Source organism: Aspergillus pseudoviridinutans (assembly GCF_018340605.1).
Source record: "Aspergillus pseudoviridinutans IFM 55266 DNA, scaffold_2, whole genome shotgun sequence".
In the NCBI taxonomy this organism is placed as follows: Eukaryota; Fungi; Ascomycota; class Eurotiomycetes; order Eurotiales; family Aspergillaceae; genus Aspergillus; species Aspergillus pseudoviridinutans.
The window spans coordinates 1,752,460-1,775,952 of record NW_025091282.1 but is presented as its reverse complement, the minus strand read 5'-3'; the positions used below and the strand labels follow the sequence as shown (position 1 = coordinate 1,775,952).

Below are 23,493 nucleotides of genomic sequence, written 5' to 3'. Positions count from 1 at the left end.
GAACATGAAAAAATTGTTATACAAGTACATATAGACCCCGAAGGTGTCAGGGGAAACCGCAGACGGGGTAAACCAAAGGCTTCGAATACAACAGGCGAAGGAAATAAGGACTTAAACCGTGACGGAAACGACGCAAAATTTTTTCTGTGATCGCGCCAGCCCAGTATGCAAACCAACAGAGGAAAGGAATATGTGAAGAGAAAACCAGCTCCAACACCTCCCCGAAATCATGGTTTCGTTTTGCACTGCGCCCAAATTTAGTATCGAGAGGTTCTCTGTTGCTTCGCTCGGTGAGTGGAATCAATTCGTGTACTGGCCGGGGTTGATTGCGAACTCGGCCCCGCAGACCGATAATCATAAATCAAAGCGAAGGACCAAACAACAGACGTCTCAGCTGCATCATCGCAATTGTGGAGTCCAATACACCTGTTGTATTTTCACCCTCGGTTTTTGAGGTGTTCATTTATAGAGTAGGTTGGGCCTGATTGTTCTCAGCCGGGAGGGCGCCGGGTGTGAGCATCTGTAGAAGAACCATTGTCAGCATGCTTCAATCACACACTCAAACAGCCCGTAGGCATGCAAACGCAAAGAAACAACTCAGAATCGCGTGTGTGCCTCGGTTTCTTGGCAGAACAAGTCACCAAGTAAGAGTTTTCACACCGCTACCGGTGCTCAAATAACCGGACAGATTCGAAAGAATCGAGTTGCCACAATTTGGTGGACTGGCTTAAAAGGAAAACGCCCGTCAACATACCTCATTAGCACCCTTGATCATTCCCTGCTCACGCTCCATCTGGACGTACTGCTCCTCTTCGGCGTAGGCAAGCGCCCACGGAACGCCAAGGAGGAAAGCACTAGTGCTGAGAATCCAGAGCGCATTTCCGCTGAAGGAGATGCTGGACTTTGTGAACGAGGTGAGTGTGGAAACAGTGGAGGAGATCTGGCGCCGGGCCGACGGGGGGACGATATCTTTCAGAGCGGCCACACGCTCGTACAGGGTCTCGCTTTCGACATCGAGGTCGGATTCAACAGAGATTTCGGATTCTAATATTTGGATTGAATAGTTAGATATGTTGTTGCGCGGTCTTCTCAGTGTGAAAATGCATTTTGGCTATGATTCCGGCTGAAGAATCATCCTCCGGCAATGGAGCGGGACGACCCTGGATGACGGAGCGAGATGGATGTGGGAAGCGCGTATGGATATTGAACAGAAGCTCATAAAGAAAGAGCGACCGGTGTCAGTAGAGGTTGCTCACCCGTGTCAGTGTAGTCTTCGTCCTCATCGTCCGTGGCAAGAAGAACATTGTTCTTGGTGGCCATGGGCTTCTCTTGAGCAAAGTGCTCGTCCTCGACCTCGGTGAGCTTGACCATTATGACGGTAATAAACGAACTCGGGAGAAAGGGTGCTAGAAAGAAGTGGTCAAATGACTTTGTGACGGCTAGGAAATATGATGCTAAAAGTGACGGAGATTGTTGGAGGACTGCGGACTTGAAGTGGTCCGCTACAACTTTTTTCCCGAACCAAACGGCCCTAAAGCGGCAAGCAGCTCCAACGTGATTTGTGCTTGAGCCGATGGTTCAATGGAGTGCCTATATGGACAATACTGATCAATCGTAAACTTACTTCCTCGGCAGGATTAGATACTGTACAAGTCGATTATTGATGCCATGCCTAGATACATATGGCACACCAAATCTCATACAAAAATGCGGAGTGAAGAAAGTAAAAGCCGTCATCCACCCTCTATATAGTACACACAGACCATGTTCGGGATCAGTGGGAATCCATGAGCTGCGCTATGCAGGATCATATGAATCTATCTTCTTCCGAGCTTCCATCGTGCAATCCGTTCTTGAATTTCCTCCCATGGGAAAGGACGAAGTTTGTACCCTTCCAGCTCACCCTCCTGCAAGACCACCGTCGGGATACCGGTGCCCTGGCCCTTGTTCTGAACATGGCCTCCAAATACATGGCGAGCCACGCGACGGAGGTCATCCACGGTCAGAGCCTCGATGCGGTCGCACATCTCCTTGACGCCAACCTTATGGCCGTGAACTTGGACTTGGCGGCCAAGGTCCTCCAATTCCACCATGCGGGACTCCAAGTTCATCAGCAGTGAGGAGCGGAGTTGGTTCTTCGCACGGTTGACCTCCTGTGGCTGCAAGGCGCTGTAGCCCGTGTCGAGAGTCAGTGCCTGCAGTTCGCGGCACATGACTTCAAGCATCTCGGTCGTACGGGTGGGACTGCACGAGGCGGAGACACCGAAGATACCGCTGTCTGTGTAGCTGTGGTTGAAAGCGATGCAGCTTTCAACCCATCCGTGCTGGTTCAAGACATTCGTATAGAGACGAGAATACATACCCTTACCGGGACCGCCGGCAGAGAAAGATCCGCCGCCTCCGAGTAAAGTCTGAAGGGTGGCGAGGGCGTAGATGTCAGGGCTTGAGATCGGGAGAGCTTCAAAGGCGAGATGTATGTAGCTCAGCCTAGGAAGCATGGGGTTGGCTGGTGGCGGGATCGGGGGAAGCGAGAGGAATCCACCAGTGTAGTGAGAAGGTCTTGTCAAGTCCAACGATGATGGCTGCACCAACGAAGGATCAAGGGGTGTCACAGATGCAGGCTTTGACGCGGTGGTAGAGAGGTTCTTCAGGAAAGGGAGCCTGGAAAGGACAGACTGGGTTTTTGAGGTTGGGGTTGTGGTGGTTGTTGACGATGGCGTGAATTGAGGGACGGTCGGCACCTGTCCCTGCTGAGCGGCTGTCTCTGAATCCGACAGAGTTGTGTCGATCCCAGTCCCGGATAATACGGGCCCTTTGCTCGGATTTCCGGCCTTCATATCGCCAAAGTATTGCTCCGTTAGCTTAACAGCCTCCTCGTGCGGCACACCGGCAAAGGCAACAACCATCCTATCCGGCTTAAAAAAGATCTCCCTGTATCTCTCGACGACCGCCTTATTAATCTCTTCCAACCTCTCACGAGGACAGAGTAGCGGGTTCCCTAATGTGTTATCCTTGTAGGCCGCCATATGCACCAGCTCCGGGAGGATAAGCTCAGGCTTGGCCCAAATCTCATTAATCTCGTACTCTGCCGTCGCCAACTGCTGCAGGACTTCCTCGTCGGTGATCAGAGGGTCGCGGATCGTCTCCGCCAGAAGACCCAAGGTCGCGGGGACAGCCGAGTTGAAGCTGGCCGACTGGTACATCAATGACTCGCGAGACGAAGCGCACTGAATGTTCCCTCCCAGACTCTCAAGCGTCTCCAGCATCTCATCGCTTGTTCGAGACTTGGTTGATTTAAAGGCTAGCCGGTCCATAATGTGGCTCACGCCTCGTAGGCTCTCGTCTTCGTACCGGGATCCCGCATCGACGTAGACACCAACGCCGGCAAAGGGTCCGGGTAAGGATTCTGTAGCGACGCGGATTCCATTAGGCAATGTAGTAATCTGATCGAGCTCTGCAGGGTCCTATAAAGGGCGAGAATGAAAATTAGCCTTATACGGACTTGGCCGCTGGGGAGAAGCAATGCCTGCAGCTCTTACCTTGGACTCATTGAGCGTAGCAAAGCTTCTGGAGGCTGAACGAGGCACGCGAGCCAGAGGCTTCGCAGACTCGACGGCGCGCAAGACAGAGCGACGCATGTCTGTCGCTTAGATATATAAATTTGGTTGAAACAATTAGAAAATATCTAATTGTTAACCCTCCGCTCGGCGTGGCTTTATGAAGGTCTTTCGTAATGGCGGCGCCGCAAAGATTTGGGACCGGAGACTTGCCCCGATTGATGGCTTATCTAATCAATCACTCTGGCAGACAACAACAATGATATGATGAGAATGACCAGTGTCTCAACACGACATATTCTTCACTGTAGGGCTTGGTGGCTTTGGAAACATTTAGGATTAGGATAGGACAATTCTGTTCTCTTTACCGGAATCGTGGCGTCTCATTAGCAGCGATTAAAATCCGGTATTAATCTGGTTACATATTTTTGCGGAGTGATGCTTTGCATGTCACGCTACATCCATGTCGTTCTTGATATATACAGTGTTCCGTACACATACATGATAGCTACCCAATATATTTCCCATACCTAGCAAACTCCTTATCCTCCTTCAGCCTCTCCAAATCCTCATCCCTAAGACATGCCATGAGAGCAATCTCACCATCCAACGCCTTTGGCAGAAGATACATCAAGCCTTCAACAGGCAAGAACCGTGGTCTGCGTACACACTCAGGAGTGCCCAGTCCAAGATTGAAATCAAACTCGTAGCAATTGATCTTAGCCCAGGAACTAAGCATCAGATCCCTTGACGGGTCAATCGACGCCCCAAATGAGAAAACGCTCTTATCAGGGGTTCGAGCGAAACAGGTCGCCAGGGCGCGAGTGTGATATGCCAAAGCTTCAGGATCCAAAGAAGACCGGAGCCGAGATGCGATCACACCCAATGGCTCCTCGACGAGTTTCTGAACCGTGAAGCTGTTGTACGTCATATTTTGAAACAAGCCTGGGTATGTCTTTGGCACATCCAAATAGCTGCGTACATCGACGGCGCGGCCGAATGTCAATTCGGCTGTTGAGTCTAGGCGTGGAAGACGCGCGCGGACAACAGCCTGCCAGATGAAGGCACAAAGGGCGTCGTCTGTTGAGACGAAGCCTGAGGTGGCGGTCTTTGTACAAACGGACTTCAAATCGGCGAGATCGCTAGGTGAGAAATTGAATAATGCCCAAGTGCATACAGGTGGAGGAGGTCCTCTCTCGTCCGAGGTGTCCCTGCAAGCAGCCTGAGCTGGGAGAGGCTTCAGAATCTGTCGCGCAACCTCGGGACCTGGCTGGTAAGAGTCATCCAGCAAAGGAATAAGACTGTGTCTGGCAAGATTGCCGGACGAAAGTTCCTGCTCGGAAAATGGCTCATTGCGGCAGGCTTTTGACAGCAACCGCATAAGATGCCCCTGGCCTGTCATGTCCATTGTCATATGGTGGCCGACAAAAGTCAGCAACAGACCGCCAGTAATGAAAGTCGCTTGCACGATCAAGACCGGGTCCCAGTCGTTAGGCTCACTAGGGAGCGGGATGGTCATGCGGGGGGCAACAACTCTCTCGTCCAGCATGCTGCTGGGGAAGCTAGCCTGCCGAAGAACACCCATTGTTGGTATTGAAGGGTCACCTCTCAGATCTTTAACAACCAGGCAAGGAGCTGTATCCAACAGCTTGATCTTGAAAACGCCTGTGTTGCCTTCACTTGCACCCTCATTAACGACTTGGCCGGCCACCCAGGGAAAGCTTGCAGATAGTCGTTCAAGACCCCTTGTCAATGTGTCAATGATTGCTGGGTAAGGGGAAGCATCCGCCACAGGATAACAGAGGCATATTTGGGTGTAGATGTTCAGTAACGGCTGATTTGCGAGAATGTCCACAGCGAGATCGTCCTGGTTAGATATTGTACTTGTGACTAGCATAGTGGATTGGATCGCTTGGATTTCTGATGTCTATTATCTCATTGCTGTTCATCCTGATGAAGATTGCCTGGATTTATAGGAGCCCAATGATCCTGCCTCGTTGTATTATGCATCTGCAGACACAAGTAACTTTGTCTGGATGAGCGAACATGAGTCATCCTCACTCATCAGATTTGGTACCTTTTGGGCGCATCCTCTAAATGCGATGAACATTTCCCCCACTTTGCCATACTATATCAGATAACCACTATCAAGCTTGCTTGCATCATCCAATACGGAATCTATATCAGCATAGAAGGCTGGAAAAGTGACTTTGACAAACGTTTTGACCGTCACAGCAGGCGTTCAGCTTAGCCGCACTGGGCAGCTGCCTTACGTATCATGTGAGCGGCTGAATTGAGCAGCAAACTAGGAATGTCGGAATTCTGTATTTGATGATCCTAAGGCATTGGTATTGTATTCCCCTGGTGGATGATGTCCGTTGCGGCTCTGACTTCGATCTTGAGGAGACGATAACTGGATTTAAAATTGGAGTGTGAGCCTGCATTACTGTCTCTATGGTCTATTCCATTATCTTTTCGTGCCCTGTATCTATCACGGTCCTTCAAGTAGGCTCTGTCTATGGATGTTCAGCAGCCCAGTTCCTATACCAGTCCAGGCAACCAGCATTCGCAACACTAGCACCAATTTTGATGTTCAGTCCGCAAAGGATCTGCTTCACCGCATTTTCGACTTTTTTGCCGTTGGACGTCACCGGAATTTCAGGACATACATCCACGATACCCGGAACATGGCGAGGACTGAGCTCTTTGCGGATAGTGGTTTGAATTCGCGCCGCAAGATCCGCAGGCATAGTTGTGGGCGTCTTCCCATGCGAGGCGAGCTTCACAAATAGTACGACAGTCTCGTCAGTATCGATGACCTCTCGCCTGCGTCCTACGCACAAAGAATCTTCGATTTCCTCAGCAAAGTGTTTCAGGAGGATGTTGTAGATTTCCGCACTTCCGAATCGAACACCTGCCGGCTTCAGGACACCATCGCTTCGGCCAAGCATGTGCACTCCTCCGGTGTGCGGGTTGATCCGGACAAAGTCGCCATGATGCCAAATGCATGGGCCGAAGACGTCAAAATAGCTCTTGCGGTATTTTTCCGCGCCAACTGGCCCCGGTGGCCAGAACATCACGGGTTGGGCGGGAAATGGTTTTGTACACACGAGGTCACCGGGTTCATTCGCGCCGCTGATATCAGTCCCAGAGTAGTCGTATGCCGTCACAGCCATTCCGAGACAGCGGCATTGAATTTCGCCTTTGTAAACAGGTAAAATTGGGCAGCACGAACAGAACAGTGAAAGGATGTCGGTACCGCCGGTGATCGAACCCAGCATAATGTCAGGATGTACGGAGGAGTACACATATTCAAATGTAGAGGGCGCCAGAGGAGATCCAGTGCTGAAAATAGCCTTCAGCGTCTGCAAAGTCACTGGCCGGTGAGGGTGCTGCGTTGGTTTCAGTGAGGCCTGCTCCAAGATGGAAAGGTATTTTGCAGATGTCCCAAAATGTGTAATTCTCAACTCATCAATCAGACGCGGCATGGCCATCTCCCCGTTCCCTCCTTCTGGGTCCAAGGGTCGAAAAGGAGAACCGTCGTAGAGGACGATGGTGGCACCGCTGGCAAGACCAGACACCAACCAATGCCACATCATCCATGTCGTGGTCGTGAAGTAGAACAAGCGGTCTCCTGGACGAATGTCGCAATGGAGCACGTGTTCCTTCTTGTGCTGCAGCAACGTTCCCAGCGCCCCATGGACAATGGGCTTGGGCGCGCCAGTGGTGCCAGACGAGTAAAGTATGTAAACAGGGTGATCAGGCTCAAGGCTCGCAAATTCAAGGGCGGCTGATACATTTGAGACAGAAGTCAAGAACGTCTCATATGTACACGCTTTTCCTTGGGTGGGCTTTACCTCATCGACGTTGAATTGATGCGACTTGACGGTCTCGAAGACTACCAGCAGCTGAAGCTCTGGCAGCTCAGAGACAATCTGACGGATCTTTTCATAGGCACTATGCACTTTGCCGTTATATAACGAGGCGTTATCGGCAAACAAAATCTTCGGCTCGATCTGTCTCAGGCGCTCCAGAACCGCGTGGACTCCTGTATCGGGAGACACGCCAGTCCAGAAGGCACCTATTGATGTCGTCGCCAGCATTGCAACAACCGTGTTAGCATGGTTGCCGAGGAAGCCTGCCACACGATCACCCGCTTGCAAGCCTGCCTCCTTGAGGGAATTGGCACACTTGCGAACGCGCTCCCGCAGCTCTTTCCAGGAAACAAATTCTCTATCAGATTCTGTGGCAGAAATCACCGCAGTGGTATCTTCGGCTGGTGAGCTTGCCGGGTACAACAGGTTTTCCGCAAAGTTTAGTTTGCTTCCCTCAAAGAAGTGAGGCCTGGGAAAGAGTACTTTCTCGGAAGACATGACCTGGCCAAGATCAGTATTCTGTATTTTGACGACGGGTACAATACCTCGAATATGGAACCGAGCCCTATTAAGATACTTTGGAGTAGAGCTACTCACCCGCTCATACGGTTTGTGCGCTTTGATATTGGTATAGTGCCATATCTCCTCCCAGAACTCGGAAGGCTTAGATATACTCCACTGCCAGAGGTCATTGTAGCTCTGAAGAGAAAGTTGGTACTTTTGATTCAAGCCCTGCATGAAATCATATATCTGGGTACTGTGCGGATCTGAGTGCCGCCATAGTTCTTTCGCCTCCGCGGACACCTCATGAGGCTTGGCAGATCCGTTGATCGTCATGCTTGCTGGCTTGCTGATGGACGAGAATGGTTTTTCAGACCTCCAGTGATGTATAGACAAGAGAAAAGAAAAAGAAAGATTACGGCGAGTCCTGCCTGAGTCAGGAAGAACTTAATCGCGCGGCGGCCTTCCGTTTCCGTCGTGTACGACTGTTCTAGGGGAAGACTACGCGGGATGACAACCGACAACGCAATCAAATGGAATCACTGAATCAATTCTTGAGAAGGGACTGGAGATCTAAAATCTGCCATCTCAAAATTATACGATCAGAGACCAATCGACATGTTGAGCCAGTGATAGGGGAATCGCGGGGGCGGAAAGGATCGGATAGGGAGCGGGTAAGGGGAGAGTGTTCCGCCCCAGTGTTGCTCCTGTCCGCGGGCCATGGCTTCTGTGGTACTATAGTGTAGGATTGTTTAATGGCAGATGTGGATAGTTCACAAGGTAGACAAATGTTCACAATAATTAGGCATAAATCTCTAAAGACACATCTGATAGCTAGTGATAGTTACTATTTAATCACAGCTTATCACAGCTTAAGGTGAATCTATGACAAGGCACTAAGGTAGCTTCAATACGCTTAACAAGAGCCGGTATCAGGCACCATGCGCGTTTAAGCGGAGGTTACCTTATGCCTAAGGCAGATACTTTAATAATGCTTTAGCTAGAGTCTGGAGTCTGGAGTTCTGGACACAATATTTTGAAGCACTCTTTCAAGGACTAAAGTAGTTTTAAGAATAAATAATCATGAATCAGACCACGAAACGGAAGTTGTTCGCGTGTGATTTCAAGATCATGCCAGTTTCCTTGCATTGCCCCTTTCCTCAAGACCTCAACTCCATGAAATCATTAGAGCAAAAGAAAACAACAGAATGAAGATCAGGGTCAAACTGCATGTACATCGATAGTGCAGCACAGTTATCGTAAGGTATCTACCTTAAGTGTGCACTAGTCCAGGGGCTGTGGACCTGTAACATACAGTAATATTATGCATGGCAATTCCCCCTGCATATGGTAAGCGGAGTACCACTCTGGTAATCCGTGGAACAGGTTTCTGTTCTCTCTGGTAAGGTACGGTTAAGTGCTAGGTAAGTTCACAACCAGGAAAACCCTTTTTTCTTCATTTTTTTTACAATCAGTTTTTCTGGTACTTTCGGATTCTAACGCTCGTCTCAACCCTGATGAGCTTGACAATGTTCTTCTGAGGCAGTTTTGTATTCCTCTTTGATCTCCTGGATTGGAGTACAGTACGAATTACTCTTCATCTACATCAGGGCTCCGAGCCCTCCACGTGTGAGACCGCTGAGAGATCCATCCGGGTTCTCCGGCTTGGATTTCTGCCTCGAGTGATCTTGGTGGTACGTTGTTTCGTCCGTGGTCACCCTGAATTCTTGCATCGATGCCCCTTTCACCCCGCCGAAATTTCCATCAAGCCATCAACAATTGCTCATCTACATCTTCTGAAACATTGAAACCTGGATAAAAAATAAATCGAACTCAAATTGATCAGTTGTGGTTGACTTAGGTTTACAGTGCATTGGCGTTGTTTTCCCAACGTCTGCTCTCACAGAACCTCTCAGTGCGGGAGGCATATACACGCATCATATTAGGTTCTAAAGAACCAGCGTTGTTGCCTCACAGGTACTCCAGATCTCCTGCCACAATCACCATCTGAGAACTGCCGCTTCTACAACTTTTCTTTCCCTTTCCCATCACGACGACTCCTGAACGACTTTCGGTCTTCAATTCTGTCTAGTCCTTTCCTGCGATGCCTCGCCGACCTGCTACTTCCCCTTCTTTCGCCAACGACTCTTCCAACCCACCCTCCTTTTCGTCTACTTCGGGAAAGGGCGGTATCGCCATCAAAGCCTCTACGTCCAAACCGAATCGCTTCACCCAGCTCTTCTCAACGTCGCCTAAGTCCAAATCCGAACCTCAAACCGCACAGTCCGCTCTCCACGCAGCTAGTGGGAGTTTCCAACCCAGTCCCATCGCTCCGCCGATCAGTTCGGCATCACTGTCCCTACCGACCATTTCTTTATCGACAGCCACTGCGGGCAATCCCAACATGGACGAGCCTCCGACCACACTTTTCCAGCCTCCGTCGCCCGAAGAGGCCCGTCGCCAGGCCAAGCAGCATGCCCAATTTGGCCCCATTGGTCATCCAAGCCACCGCTACTCGAGTAGACACCCTGGTGGTGTCTTCCCCGAGCCGGTGATGGACGAACCGCCCTATTATTATCTTCTCACTACCTATATCAGCTACTTGATTTTGCTTGCTTTCGGACACGTTCGCGATTTCTTCGGGAAGCGCTTCCGCGAGGAGAATTATCGGCACCTGAAACCTCGTAATGGATACGGTGCTCTCAACAGTGATTTCGACAATTTTTACGTGCGCCGTCTCAAGTTGCGTATTAATGACTGTTTCGAACGGCCCGTGACCGGTGTCCCTGGAAGATACATCACCTTGATCGACCGGGCCTCCGATGACCACAACAGACACTTCTATCTCACCGGAACCACTACGGATACCTTGAACCTGAGCTCATACAACTACCTCGGATTCGCCCAGTCTGAAGGTCCCTGCGCTGATCACGTCGAGGATACTCTGAGGAAGTACGGGATTAGTGCTCCTAGCACTCGCGCTGAGGTGGGAACGCAAGATCTTCATGCCGAAGTTGAGAGTCTTGTTGCCAGCTTTGTGGGCAAGGAGGCCTCGATGGTCTTCTCGATGGGTTTTGGTACAAATGCAAATATCTTTCCGGCCTTGGTGAGCAAAGGCTGCCTGATTATCTCCGATGAATTGAATCACGCATCAATCCGCTTTGGCGCTCGTCTATCAGGTGCGTCCATTGGTATGTTCAAGCACAACGACATGAAGGACCTGGAGGCAAAGCTGCGTGAAGCCATCTCTCAGGGCCAGCCACGTACTCATCGCCCATGGAAGAAAATTCTCGTCGTTGTTGAAGGGCTGTACTCCATGGAAGGATCCATGTGCAATCTTCCAGGTCTCATTGCGCTGAAGCGCCGCTATAAGTTCCATCTCTTTGTGGATGAGGCGCACTCAATTGGTGCCATAGGTCCCAAGGGGCGGGGTGTTTGTGACTATTTCAGCATCGACACGAGCGAGGTAGACATTCTGATGGGGACCCTTACCAAGTCATTTGGCGCCAATGGGGGCTACATTGCCGCTGATAAAGCGATGATTGACAAACTCCGTGCGACCAATTCCGGTATTTTCTACGGCGAGTCGCCAGCTCCTGCTATTCTGGCACAGATCTCTTCCGCGCTCCGCATCATCAACGGCGAGATTGTTCCGGGCCAGGGTGAAGAGCGGTTGCAGCGTTTGGCCTTCAACTCTCGATATCTTCGCCTCGGGTTGAAGCGTCTTGGCTTTATAGTGTACGGTCACGACGATTCGCCAATTATTCCTGTCCTTCTTTTCAACCCTGCCAAGATGCCCGCCTTCTCCCACGAGATGCTTAGAAGAAAAATCTCCGTCGTCGTTGTCGGATACCCCGCCACTCCTCTGGTATCCTCTCGGGCTCGTTTCTGCGTTTCTGCCGCGCATACCAAGGAAGACCTTGACCGCGTCCTGACTGCCTGCGACGAGATTGGCAATGTCCTGCAACTGAAGTTTTCTACCGGAATTGCCGGAGGCGCTCTACCCCCCGATGAAGCTATGGGCCATCCTCCTGAGAAGGAGATAGAATTGCGGCGCAAGCGGTCGCCGAAGATTGTGCCTCCTCGTTGGCGTATTGAGGATGTCATCAGACGGGGTGTACAAGACGTCCAATCGCCACTGTACTAACTGCCTGCACGACGAGTCACGAAGCTCGAGGGCAAATTGTGCCCGCCCTGGCTTTCTTTCCCACCCGAGATACAAGCATGTCGCTTGATCATGCGCTATTGTCGAGTCGTGCGTGGGATGAGCCCCCGATAATAAGCCAGATTCGGTGATGCTGGTCATGCCGCGTCGCAAGGTTTTTCAGCACTTCTTGCCCTGTAACACTAGACGGTCCACTTCAATCGTCTGTTGATCTTTTGCGCTGTCCATGAAGAGTGTCTAGTTTGAAAACAAAGTCACGAGTATCTGAACAATGAACGAATACGCCTTTGCGGAACCTACGATGACCAAGCAACTTCTACCTTCTTCGGCGAGTATCTCGGCCGCTCCACTGATGGACGACATGGAGAACCCGGCCGCTTGCTTTTAATCATTATTTTCTTACTTCTACCCTTTCATTGTTCGACTTTTTAGACAACATACTGATATTTCCGGTCTTCCCCACCAAGCGCCGGGGGGTTCGAATTGGGGCCGGCTCTTAATTGTGCATGATATTGCGGCCCAGGGCTTGAACCTTAATCAGGTTGTTGAAAGTGGACTTGCTGAGAGAGATTTCTTGGGCGGAAGTGTACCTAAATGTTTATACTTGGATGACTGTTAATATATTATTTTTTTACACAAGGATATATATATCCAGGAGTGAAAAGCCTGTTCTGCCAGCCAGCATCCCTAGACAGCGTCATTAGAAAAAGTCAGAATCTATTCCCCTCGATGAATAGTCTAAAGACCCTATATCATAGCATAGTGTAATGCATAGCATGATGTATAAACATGACTAGACCGCAGTGACGTGGTGATACCACTGGGAATATCTAAGCAAAAAGGAAGACCATCACCTAGGTTGAATAGCGACGATGAGGAGACGCCATCGCAAAATACCAAAAGTGGAACAAAGCGTATGCACATGCATCATGCCGTCAGAAACGGCCAGTCATGACGATGATCCATCTATTCGTGTACATCCCAAAAAACCCCATTCCCAAAATGCAACGCCAAAGACAAGAAGAGGCGAGAAAATGCAAAACACAAGGAAACAATGGAGGTGTACTCCATGAAAGATAATGGTCATCAAGGCGTCGACGCCTGCACGCTGTATCGTATGGAAAAAGGGAATAAGACATCGGTGAAACATGAAGCAGAAGGAGCCGCAACGATCTAAACAGTGCCGTATCTCTCTCGTTCTCCGCGCAGGAGCGCCTGGCCTTCCCGCACGGAGGTGTCGTGGAATTCGCGCCGAGGGGAAACGGAAGGGATCCAGCCCCTCATCCAGCCCCGAACGCGGGTCCACCTGCTTCTTCTTTCCGAGTACATGACGCGAACAATCTGATCTTCGTCGTGGCCGCCATACATGAGGAACTGCAGGCCCATGCAGCCGTCAAGAAAGAGGACGCCAAAGGCGCCGAGGAAAAAAGGAGTGGCGAGGCCAACCCATTCCAGGCGATTGTTGCCGTCTGCGCCTGCCCATCCGCGACCACCCCACGGGGGGAAGTCGTACCATGCGTTGGGGTTGGTTGCGAGCGAGGCAGAGTAGAAGAGGTTACCGCAGAAGGCAGCCATGAAGAGTAAGGGGGAAAGCCCTGCGGTGCTTTTGCGGCGGTAGTTCTTGATGAGTTGAGGGGGACGTGAGCCGAGGTAGAGGACCGTTGAGACCCAGGAGGAGATTCGGCCGATCAGCTCAAGGCTGTTCTGTTGTGAAGCCGCGGGCGGAAGGCTGTGTTCGGCGGGCTGTGCGTTGGCTACAACGGCGCAGAGGACCGATGCCAGAAACAGAGTGCGCGTGGAGGCGAGTGGCAGGCTAGGACCACTGGCTGATCTGGTGATCGTGCGACGAGACGAGCTCAACTTCTCGTTAATGTATAGTAGCGGTTGGCTGTCTATCGCAATGGGTGCTGATTTCTTCAGGAGCTCCTCGTCCTTTGTGGCTGAGCCTTCCGTTGCAGGCTTTTGTGGTGGGATATCAGTGATCGAATCCTCCTCCGACAGCGGCACTCCCTCAAGGAACGCTCCGGTGTCGTCGCCATGGGGAGAGTGAGAGTGGTCAAGGTACGCGACCCTTTGGCCTTTGTAGTGCGTATACCAAAAGAACTGAAACACTAGGGTGACATCCACCAAGACGTAGTACGCAGCTATGATCACTTGCCAGGTTGCCTGCCGGGTAAACAGAGCACCCACAAGGTTACCCGTATCACCAAGACACCACTCGACGAGAAAGAACAGGGACAGGCCAGACGTTGACTGCAACTGGTAGTTCTTGTATATTTGGGGAAGCTGTGCAAAAAGCCAGGATATGATGCTGAGCGTTCCGAGAATCGAAGATAAGAGCGCAAGAGGCGTTGGAAGGCAGATATGCAAGTGGGACGAAACGGCAGCTAGGAATGGTGACGAGGGCTCACAGTGTGCTGGAAGAGCGGCTGACAAGACATTGTATAATAACGGAGGAGGCATACTGAGCGACTCTATTCAACCTCGCAAATACTCTCTTGTTGGCCCAGGGTACCTGCTGATTCTCAAATGAATGTGGGGAGAGTCTGGGGAAGTACACAGGAAAGAGCAAAGCGGAGCGGGTGAGATGTCTTTCAACATGAACAACGAAGAGTGATATGGTATGCCCTTATCCTTGGGGTATTCTTGACACAAAGAAAAGATTCAAGGCTGATAGAAAAGGATATCGTTGATTGAAGAAGTGAAAGAATACAAGGACTCAGGGCTGTGTTGTCTGTCCATCGGGTTGGGGTTTGGGGGAGTCACACTGCCCCTTCGAGTATGGGTCACGAGTCATTCATTGTGGGCTCAGCTGAGAGAGAGACTGACCACTTGCGTTGATACAGACACAAATGAATCACGCTCCACAAGCTGATAAATTAGCACTTAGTCGATCCTTCAGCAGATAGATAACTCCTGATCTGTATCGGCGTATCCTGCTGATACCATTGGCTGCTTCATTTCAAACCGCCGCCGCATTCGGACTAGGACGGGATCACTGACTAACATCTGTTCGTAAGATAAGTGGTCACGTGCCATCAATCAATACTACATTACAATCATCATCATCATTCTCCTTTTGATAAGAATCTGGTTTTCCGGTTTCATTGGTACCGACCCTTATCGAGTTTCTTTATCAAAGTTCTAGAGAGGTACCTTACCTAGCTCATGACATCAAGGTCAGGTGATCAGTAGCGCTCCAATTATTGTTGCGTACCAAATGATCCATTGTCGACACCAATGCTATGTATTGTCTCAAGAATGCTCAAGCGTAAAGTGGACTGAAGGATCTACTCAACATGTGAAAGACTATTAACCCCGATGTCGTCGTTTCGTCACTGCCTATTGGGAGCCTGGAGCGATCAAGGCAATGTTTGCAGTTACCCATGATCTGCCAGGCGTATCAAGGGGCCGTTCATCAAGCACAGAGCGCGCTACGCACATGCGGGGCATCACTGCACAGCTAATCTTGGGGAGCAAAATAAACAACCCGTCTGCTACTGTATAGACAACATGAGCGAACTGAAAGCGCAAGCAACGAACGCGCAAGCAAGGACATGATGAAAAATAGTTACAACGAACGAAGACCATTCTTATCGCAGGACAATTCAAAACCATGCGCTCACCTCATGGCAGGCTTACTCCTCCCCACAGAGAACGCAAGCATCAGGAACCGTCACTGTGTGTACTATGTCTCGAGTGGCTCCGATGATGGCGATGGCCATGGTGATGATGACTGTGATGCCCATGATCATGATCATGATGATGGTGACGATGGCGATGGCGACTATGATGATCCTCGCCATGCTCCCTGTGTTCCTTGACTCGGTCTCCCACAAAATTTCCTAATAGCGCACCACCCAAAGCACCAAGGATACCATGATTCTGTTTATGTCCCAGATAATAACCAGACGCACCTCCCAGCAACGTTCCCGCTAGGTCTCGACCCTGCCCAGTTGACCCAGATCTAGACCTAGATCGCGATTCGGATCCGGCGTTCATCGCGCTACTGGACGCGCGGGATCGGCTGCGCCGTGATCGGGAAACATCTCTATGTTCGTCGATATGCTGGTTGCTGTAAGGCATTAGTCAAAGATAGAATCAAATGACGAGGAAGGTGGCATACTAATACTCAGCGTTGCTGCCCTGGCGACCTCTAGCTTCGTGGTTTCCGGGCGCATGCGGGTACCCCAGCGCATCAGACGGGCTCAGAAAATCCCTCTGCGGCTGCTGCTGATACTGTTGCGCTTGCTGGCTCAGATCATGCTGGGAATTGTAGGCACCCGTATACTGGTGAAGCTGGCCAGGCTGCCCATATGGTTGCTGAGACCCATAATCATGCGGGGCGTCCTGGGGCGCATAGTACACCCCGCCGCTAGGGTGTGGACCTGGAGCTGCAGCGTTGTAGGGTGGGTACTTGCCATATGGGTCGGACATCTTCGAGAGTTAAAGATTTGCGAGAGGCAAATGGCTTCGTCCAGAGTAGGAGAAATTGCAATTTAAGGAAGAAACAGGCTGAATGATGTCAGACAATTCTTTATAACGAAAGATTCGATCAAGCATGGATCGGCTGTCCCGTGCGGCTGAGGTGTAACCTGTATGACTGCGTCGGCACCAGATGACCTTCCCGCGCGACATCGTCCAGTCACGGTACTAGGGCATTCCACATAACTCAAGGAGACCCCATAACTCAAGGAGACCCTCGATTTATGTACTTAATAAGGGCGTCAAAGTGACACAGTCCAGAAGATTAAAGACACCGCTATGAAGAATAAAGGAAGCTGTGCACTGGTTGCGAGAGCAAGGCTTCGTTTACGATCTACCATATTCACAATCAGGAACCTAGAGCATGTGCCACAGAGTGATCTGCGGGATATGTTTACGTCTTCATTTGTAAGAGGCAAGAGTCATGATAGGAGATGCTAACTTGGCTGTAGAGCAGGAGAAGCATGCAAGAGTCGAACAAGCCCATATATGCCTCGGGGTATCCCAATAGAGGTAAAGCGAGGAAAAGAAAAGAGAAAAGAAAGATCGAGCATTGTAGAGAGAGAAGGACGACATCCCAGCAAGCCCAAAATAGCTTGCGATAAACTCATTTGTTCAACGAGGGGAACAAAGAATGAAACAAACAAGCTGGCAGCAAGGGGCTTTCGCGGCCTCTGAAAATGGATTCACACCAGCGCCCTTTGAGTCGAATAAGAGAAAAGGGTAATGCGAGAAGGTGAGAAAAGCAAAAAAAAAAAAAGTATAACGACCCAGTTTTAAAACCGGCTAGAATAGAAACGAGCCAGTGGGGTGTATAGCTCATGTAATGCGCCCAGCACAGTAGAGCATCTGGCCATCAGAAGAACCCCGATAAAAGTTCGACGACATTTGCATGACCTACAACTGTTATATCAACAGAGCAGTCACAACGCTGTAACGCTTACTGTCTTCGTGGCAGTTGCATTTCGCAAGCGTCGACCGACCCAGTCAGCTAGCATCATGTCCAACTGGCTGCTCATTTCCTTCAATCTCCTGCTTTCCTCTTTGAAAAGGCTGCCCGTGATTGGATGCTCAGGACCAGCAGGAGGGATGTTCGAACTATCGTGCACAATAATGTACAAATCGCGGATGTCGTTCTCATCGTCCAAGTACGACCGCAGACTAGCGTCGCTCCAAGTCGGGGTTTCCGCAGAAAGTCGTTCCGTTGGAGAGACGACTGTATCAATGCCCTTGCTCTCGCTGGCGTCTTCGGCCGGGGAAATCGGTGGCGAGATTGGGGAGACAGAATAATCCTTTGGAGAAGACAAATCCGTTTGAAGGCCAGGTGGTGCACTGGCCTCGACTGGTGACACACTCGCAGGCGACTCTGCTCTTCGGTCATGAGATGAGTTCTCCTGTTTCTGCGGAGATCTCTGCGGCTGAGATGTCACAGAGGGGTGGAGTGCAACCATCCGATCGTAAGGACTTTGTCTTTCTTCATGTTGGAACTCAACGCGATCGATCGTAGCATCCCTTGCGATTACCTCCTCAGGATCCCGCTTCGTGGAGGTATCTATCGAGTCAACAGGAGTCAGTGCACTGTCTCCCGCGTCCTCAGAAGCCATTGACCGTGTGGGCTGAGGAAGAATGTCGTCGTCCTCAGAAACCACTTGTCGGATTGTATCAGTCTTTTGTTTTGCCTTTGTAAGCGCCTTTTCACCACTTTCGATGGCAACAGGCGCATTGCCATGCTGAACCGCTTGCTTGGCGGGCGAGGTTGCAGGCAGAGTCTGCTTCTGGGACTTAGTTGTCTGCTTTTGTGCCGCGTTCCCCTTCGCTGGCCGTGACTCAGGGGACGACACGGACTCAGAGGACGTCTTAGGTATGGGCGACGTTCGGGATAATTCGCCTGAGACCTTTTCTGGCTCCTCAGATTCATCTTCAGTAGATTTGCTTCTTTTATCCTTCCGCTTGAATAGCCCACTCAGCATCCCTGGCTTCTTGTCCTTTCTCTTCTTGTCATCCTTGCCTTTGTCGTTTGCACCCAATGCTTTGTCAATGTTGTCAAAGCTTCCGCGGCCCTTGAGACAATCACAGCAGTCAGCACTGGTTACGAGCGCAATTCTTTCTGAATTGACGGATGTATACACACCTCCTTTGTCTCGCTCGAGAGCCCGCCACTACTCACTTCGTCACGAAGCAAATTCGGCGTCAGAGATATCTTCTTCGTCTCAACAGTGTCGTCTTTGAAGAACGAATCCGTGTTCCTCACAGTACCATTCCGAGATCTGCTGACAGTAGGTTCACCTAGAATGTCGATCAGCAAGGTTTAGGTCTCGTCCAGCAATACACAGCAGAATTCGCTTACTTGCTGTCTCAAACAACTCCTGGCTGGAGCGTTGCTTGTCGGGGCTCGTAGAGCCAGACTGCTCAGTTTCTTCCACGTTTTCCGACTCATCATTGAGCTTGTCGCGATTTGACTTCGGTCTGAGCGGCTCGACGACGATATCATCATTGTGATCATCCTGCAGGTCATCGCCATCGCGTATGATCTCTCCGCCGTCGATAAGAGAGTCTCCATCGTCGATTTCATCCTCGGTCGACCAATCAATATCGGACGCTTCAATATAGGTCGGAGCGGTGAAGGTGACGTTTTTTGCATTCCTGCGGCGCATTGCTTTCTTTAACGGATTTTTGGATTTCTCCGAATTGTCACCCAGCATCGTTGCTGACAACTGCTGCTGTTAGAGAGTCCTAGTACTCAGCGGATATCACCTACATCAACATTTCGATGCTTGTTCAGCCTTGCAAGTCTTTCTGTGGGGGTTTCTATATGCTCAGCCGGCAGATACCCTATAAACTGTCAGGGAACGGTTTTGGGGACGGCAAGGAGAAATTTTACCGATGCTGCCATCCTTGACGATTCGAACGAGCCACCAGTAGCTGTTGCTATCGTCGAGAAGGACCATTGTATCTCCTTTTGCTGCGTTGGCTTGTCCATCAACCGTGGCGACAAAGTTGTGAAGAGCGTAGACGAATTCGAAATCAATATCTTCTATTCGATGTAAGCCACGTGCATCTGGAAATTTCGAGAAGTACAAGGGACATGGGGACATTGCACGGCAACAAGAAGTGCAGCGCAATGAACCATCCCGCGAATATCAAAGTCCCAAGGTCCGGTGCTTACCATCGTCAATTGACGGCGAACTTGAGATTTTGTCCATCAAATCATCATCCAACAGATCGTCACTTTCTTCGTCTGCGAGGTCGCCTTCTTCTGAACCATGGCCTCGTCTATGATGGCCTAATCCTGCATCCGCAACGTCCATATCGTCATGAATATCCATTCCATCATGGTAATGGTCAGCGTTCAGGTGGCTCTCGTCCAAATTGGGGCCGTGTATCATCTCATTTCTTGTGTCTTGATCCGCATGGCGAAGGGTATGTTCCTGATGGGGTGCAAGGCCGCTGCCTGTATTGAAGTTATGCTTCGAATGATCTTTAGCCGAGGGAGCATGGTGATCTTGAAGGTCGAGCGTGTCTACCGCGAGCGAGTCAGAATCTCAACGGCGCAGCTAAGGGCCTTTGCCAGTTCGGAGTAATTGTTTCGGCACGTACCAGCTCGGATGATTCGAGGTCTTGTCATTTTCGAGTTTTCTCAAATATTTGGGCCCTAGAAAAGCGAGGAAGTTGTATCGAGAGCTCGAAAATTGAAGACCGAGGAGCGACTGAGATATCAGGCGTCATCGATGTCGCAAGAGAGCAAAACAAGATTCGACCCAATAACGATTGGTGTGGAGGTAGGGAAAAAAAAGGAATTAAATTAAGGGACGAAAAAAAACAGAACAGGAATAAAACGATCGAATTGAAGGAGACTCTTGTCAATTAAAGACGCAAGGATAAGTGTCAAAGAGTCTGAAGTTAATCAAAGTGACAGCGCCAGCTTGGTCAATTCCGCAGAGAGCGTCGGCTGAAGGTGTCAAGGATAGACGGTCAAATAATGGCAATATGGCCCGCAAGACGAAAGAAATACTTCCAGAGCGATTATTGACAAGAACAGGCCAAACAAGGAAGAAAAGAAGAGATATGCAACGCCCGTAGCCGTGTCAATGACCGGGTAGTCCAACGTGTTCCCCGGACTATCAAGACAACGTCCGAAAGGGGGGTGTCCAGAATCTCCAAAAACAAGCGCCCCTTGCGCGCGCTTATTAGGATTGGCCTAAGTGCCTGAGCCAGGCACCTAAGCCAGAATGCTCTAACTACGATAGGGTTAGGATGTGCTTGTATGACCCTAGGGCAAAGAGTCGTAGGAACGGGCCCAGTTATCAGGTGACATAATGGGGCCTGTATGATGATAAAGCACCGTTCATTGGACGGTGAGCAAATTAGTGTCGATCTGCCACCCCCGCTCACTGCTCACTTTCCGAGTCTTCGCAACAATCGTCCCGTCATCACCCGATACACCCATCCTTGCCCATCACCTTCATCTCGGATTCGAACGCTTCCAACAATCTTTTCATCCAAATCTCTGTGGACAGGTGACACATCATCTAGTTATACTCCTCTTTCACCGAGTCTCCTTCATCTTCAAGTGGAGCCCCTTCTGTTCGAATCGTACCACCCGTTTTTATGGTTGCCCCCAGTAATCGACAGAGTTGAAACACAACGGACCTCCGTCGACCCTCCCATGTAGTCGACTCATCGTATCATCGCGAAATTCAGCAACCTCATCACCATTTTAGCTTTTCCACTTATTACGGAGTTGTCCTCTTTGAGGGCATGGCTCATAAAGAAAGGAACGGATTGGCAGGCTTGAAGATCGAAACTTCCTTTCAGCGACATCAGTGGCAGCGGCCTGAAGGTGGCCGGGGAGCGACGGATGATGGCAATGGCATCGAGGGCGACCGTACCAACATCTTTTACGATTCTGACGCGCGCGGTTGCGGTACTGATCAAGACAACAGTGTACTGAGTGGTCTTCATTCAGCGACTCCTCCAATCTCGGTACCTCGTCACGATGATCGTCACACGCACGATGTTAGCTATCCTCATAAGCCAGAAGATGTTTCAGCCTCCCCGCTTGAGAGCTACATTCAGAATCGACGCCCCTCCATCAGCTTTGATCCTAACGTCACTCTAGATTCTGGCCAACAGCAGCCTCTTGAAGAGCCACTTGCCAAGGGAGATCCGAGAGATCGAGGTCTCTTCAAGTATCAATCAAGGACTTCAGGCTTAAGGAATGCTTTGTCCCAAGAAGACCATGAGGAGCACGATGTGAAGCAGATCGACTACAACGCTAGTCCCAGAAGATATCGTAACCAGCGTATCTTCCCTACTGGATATCGCGGAAGTTTTCCGACTAGTCCAGAGGAAGAGATTCCTATGAGCGCTGAACTTGACCGTCCAACATCCTTGACTTCTGTTTCAACTGTGTCTCCTATCAACGATGAAGTTCGAACGCCGCCGGAAAGTTCCAGGGACCTCTTATCTCCCATCTACGTGGCGTCACCAATACAAACGTTCGCTTCGCTCGATGAGCGCAGTTCTTGGTCCACAGGTGTCATAACGCCATTTGGTAGCAAGCCAAGGGGACTTCGAGGCTCTACGCGTCAGAGCTCTCGCCGATCTACTCTGTCGAGCGGCAAGTCCCCAGCCAGCACGTTTCTGTCTATGTGGAATGGCCGAGAAGAGCCCACTCCACAGCCCGATGACGAGGGTCAAATGGTTGGTACTGAGTATGTGCTTGGGAAACAGATTGGCTTTGGCGGATTCAGCACTGTAAAGGAAGCATATAAAGTTGAAGAAAGTGGTGAAACCCGGCGCCTCGCTGTAAAAATCGTCCGCAAGCAGGTCTCTGGGAAGAGCGAGAAAGAGAATGACATGGTTCAAGCTGAATTTGATCACGAGGTCAGAGTCTGGCGATACCTTAATCACCCGAATATTTTGACGCTGGATGCGGTGTACGAGACAGACTATGCCACTTTCTGCTTCACGAAGCTGGCTATTGGTGGTACCCTCTTTGATCTTATCCGCCAGAACCGTCAAGGCTTGGATATCAAGCTTGCCAAAAAGTATACCTACCAGCTAGCATGCGCCCTGCGATATCTGCATGAGGACGCCCGCGTTGTGCACAGAGATATCAAGCTTGAGAACTGTCTACTAGACCCTGACAAGTCCCAGGACGGTACACAGTCGTGTACTCTTGTCCTCTGCGATTTTGGCATGGCTGAATGGCTAAACACGGACAATGAGGGAGACTCCCCAGGCCCTTACGACGATGCCGCAGACCGTCCACCACCGAGGAACATCGGCCCGGCCGGGTCGAGTACTAGTGTTGCTGGAAGCTTGGAATACGCCTCCCCTGAGTTGCTTCTCTCAGACAATGGCGTGATTGATCCTTCAGTGGACATCTGGGCGTTCGGTGTCATTGTCTACACTGTCATCGTTGGATCACGTCCTTTCCAGGATTCCTTCACCCCTCGTATACAATCGAACATTCTCAACGGAACCTGGAACCGACAGGCTGTCCTGGGTAACACCCGCGACCCGCAAGTTGTAAAGGACAGAGAAGCTGCGCTTGAACTCATCCAGGGTTGCCTCGACATGGACGCCAGAAGGCGCTGGACTATTCGTGATGTATTGTCATCACGTTGGTTGGATGGCTTTTCCGAAAATATGCAGGACGGTAGCAGCGACTCAATCTGGAAGCTTTGAGTGCTTCTTTGACGGCAGAATTGCTGGCACTTTTTGATATTCTTTACACCTTTTGAGTGCTAAAGACTGAGATGAATTTTATGACTTATGTGTGCTTTATTTTGATGGTCATCACTGGCGCTCTCTAATGACAGCACGAGGGCTGGTGTTTCGGAAATGGTTGATCATCTGTGATACCCTTTGTTTTTCTCGACGACTTTTGCTATGACCTTATATA

At 50.4% G+C, this 23,493-nt stretch overlaps 9 protein-coding genes across 9 annotated transcripts; 2 read left to right on the top strand and 7 right to left on the bottom strand.

Moving 5' to 3' along the window:
• Positions 1-463: 463 nt before the first annotated feature.
• Positions 464-1,371, bottom strand: Asppvi_002679 (mitochondrial import receptor subunit TOM22; the record flags this gene model as incomplete). The annotated part of the gene is made up of 3 exons (XM_043298661.1): positions 464-520; positions 755-1,044; positions 1,257-1,371. The coding sequence occupies 3 exons, from the start codon at positions 1,369-1,371 to the stop codon at positions 464-466; spliced, it is 462 nt and encodes a 153-aa protein (XP_043154596.1).
• Positions 1,372-1,817: 446 nt separating this feature from the next.
• On the bottom strand, positions 1,818-3,638 carry Asppvi_002678 (mitochondrial-processing protease subunit alpha; the record flags this gene model as incomplete). The annotated part of the gene is made up of 2 exons (XM_043298660.1): positions 1,818-3,464; positions 3,540-3,638. 2 exons carry the CDS (start codon positions 3,636-3,638, stop codon positions 1,818-1,820), a joined length of 1,746 nt encoding a protein of 581 aa, XP_043154595.1.
• A 427-nt stretch (positions 3,639-4,065) lies between these two features.
• Asppvi_002677 (uncharacterized protein) lies at positions 4,066-5,454 on the bottom strand (the record flags this gene model as incomplete). The annotated part of the gene is made up of 1 exon (XM_043298659.1): positions 4,066-5,454. One exon carries the CDS (start codon positions 5,452-5,454, stop codon positions 4,066-4,068), a length of 1,389 nt encoding a protein of 462 aa, XP_043154594.1.
• A 619-nt stretch (positions 5,455-6,073) lies between these two features.
• On the bottom strand, positions 6,074-8,269 carry Asppvi_002676 (acetoacetate--CoA ligase family protein; the record flags this gene model as incomplete). Its single annotated transcript, XM_043298658.1, has 2 exons — positions 6,074-7,933; positions 8,030-8,269. 2 exons carry the CDS (start codon positions 8,267-8,269, stop codon positions 6,074-6,076), a joined length of 2,100 nt encoding a protein of 699 aa, XP_043154593.1.
• A 1,768-nt stretch (positions 8,270-10,037) lies between these two features.
• On the top strand, positions 10,038-12,080 carry lcb2 (putative serine palmitoyltransferase 2; the record flags this gene model as incomplete). The annotated part of the gene is made up of 1 exon (XM_043298657.1): positions 10,038-12,080. One exon carries the CDS (start codon positions 10,038-10,040, stop codon positions 12,078-12,080), a length of 2,043 nt encoding a protein of 680 aa, XP_043154592.1.
• A 1,191-nt stretch (positions 12,081-13,271) lies between these two features.
• Positions 13,272-14,561, bottom strand: Asppvi_002674 (PQ-loop repeat-containing protein; the record flags this gene model as incomplete). Its single annotated transcript, XM_043298656.1, has 1 exon — positions 13,272-14,561. The coding sequence occupies one exon, from the start codon at positions 14,559-14,561 to the stop codon at positions 13,272-13,274; it is 1,290 nt and encodes a 429-aa protein (XP_043154591.1).
• A 1,175-nt stretch (positions 14,562-15,736) lies between these two features.
• Asppvi_002673 (uncharacterized protein) lies at positions 15,737-16,535 on the bottom strand (the record flags this gene model as incomplete). The annotated part of the gene is made up of 3 exons (XM_043298655.1): positions 15,737-15,909; positions 16,016-16,173; positions 16,225-16,535. 3 exons carry the CDS (start codon positions 16,533-16,535, stop codon positions 15,737-15,739), a joined length of 642 nt encoding a protein of 213 aa, XP_043154590.1.
• A 971-nt stretch (positions 16,536-17,506) lies between these two features.
• On the bottom strand, positions 17,507-20,208 carry Asppvi_002672 (SH3 domain-containing protein; the record flags this gene model as incomplete). Its single annotated transcript, XM_043298654.1, has 7 exons — positions 17,507-18,643; positions 18,715-18,869; positions 18,931-19,297; positions 19,342-19,415; positions 19,465-19,617; positions 19,750-20,103; positions 20,181-20,208. 7 exons carry the CDS (start codon positions 20,206-20,208, stop codon positions 17,507-17,509), a joined length of 2,268 nt encoding a protein of 755 aa, XP_043154589.1.
• Positions 20,209-21,341: 1,133 nt separating this feature from the next.
• Asppvi_002671 (serine/threonine-protein kinase) lies at positions 21,342-23,276 on the top strand (the record flags this gene model as incomplete). Its single annotated transcript, XM_043298653.1, has 1 exon — positions 21,342-23,276. One exon carries the CDS (start codon positions 21,342-21,344, stop codon positions 23,274-23,276), a length of 1,935 nt encoding a protein of 644 aa, XP_043154588.1.
• Between the last annotated feature and the right edge of the window lie 217 nt (positions 23,277-23,493).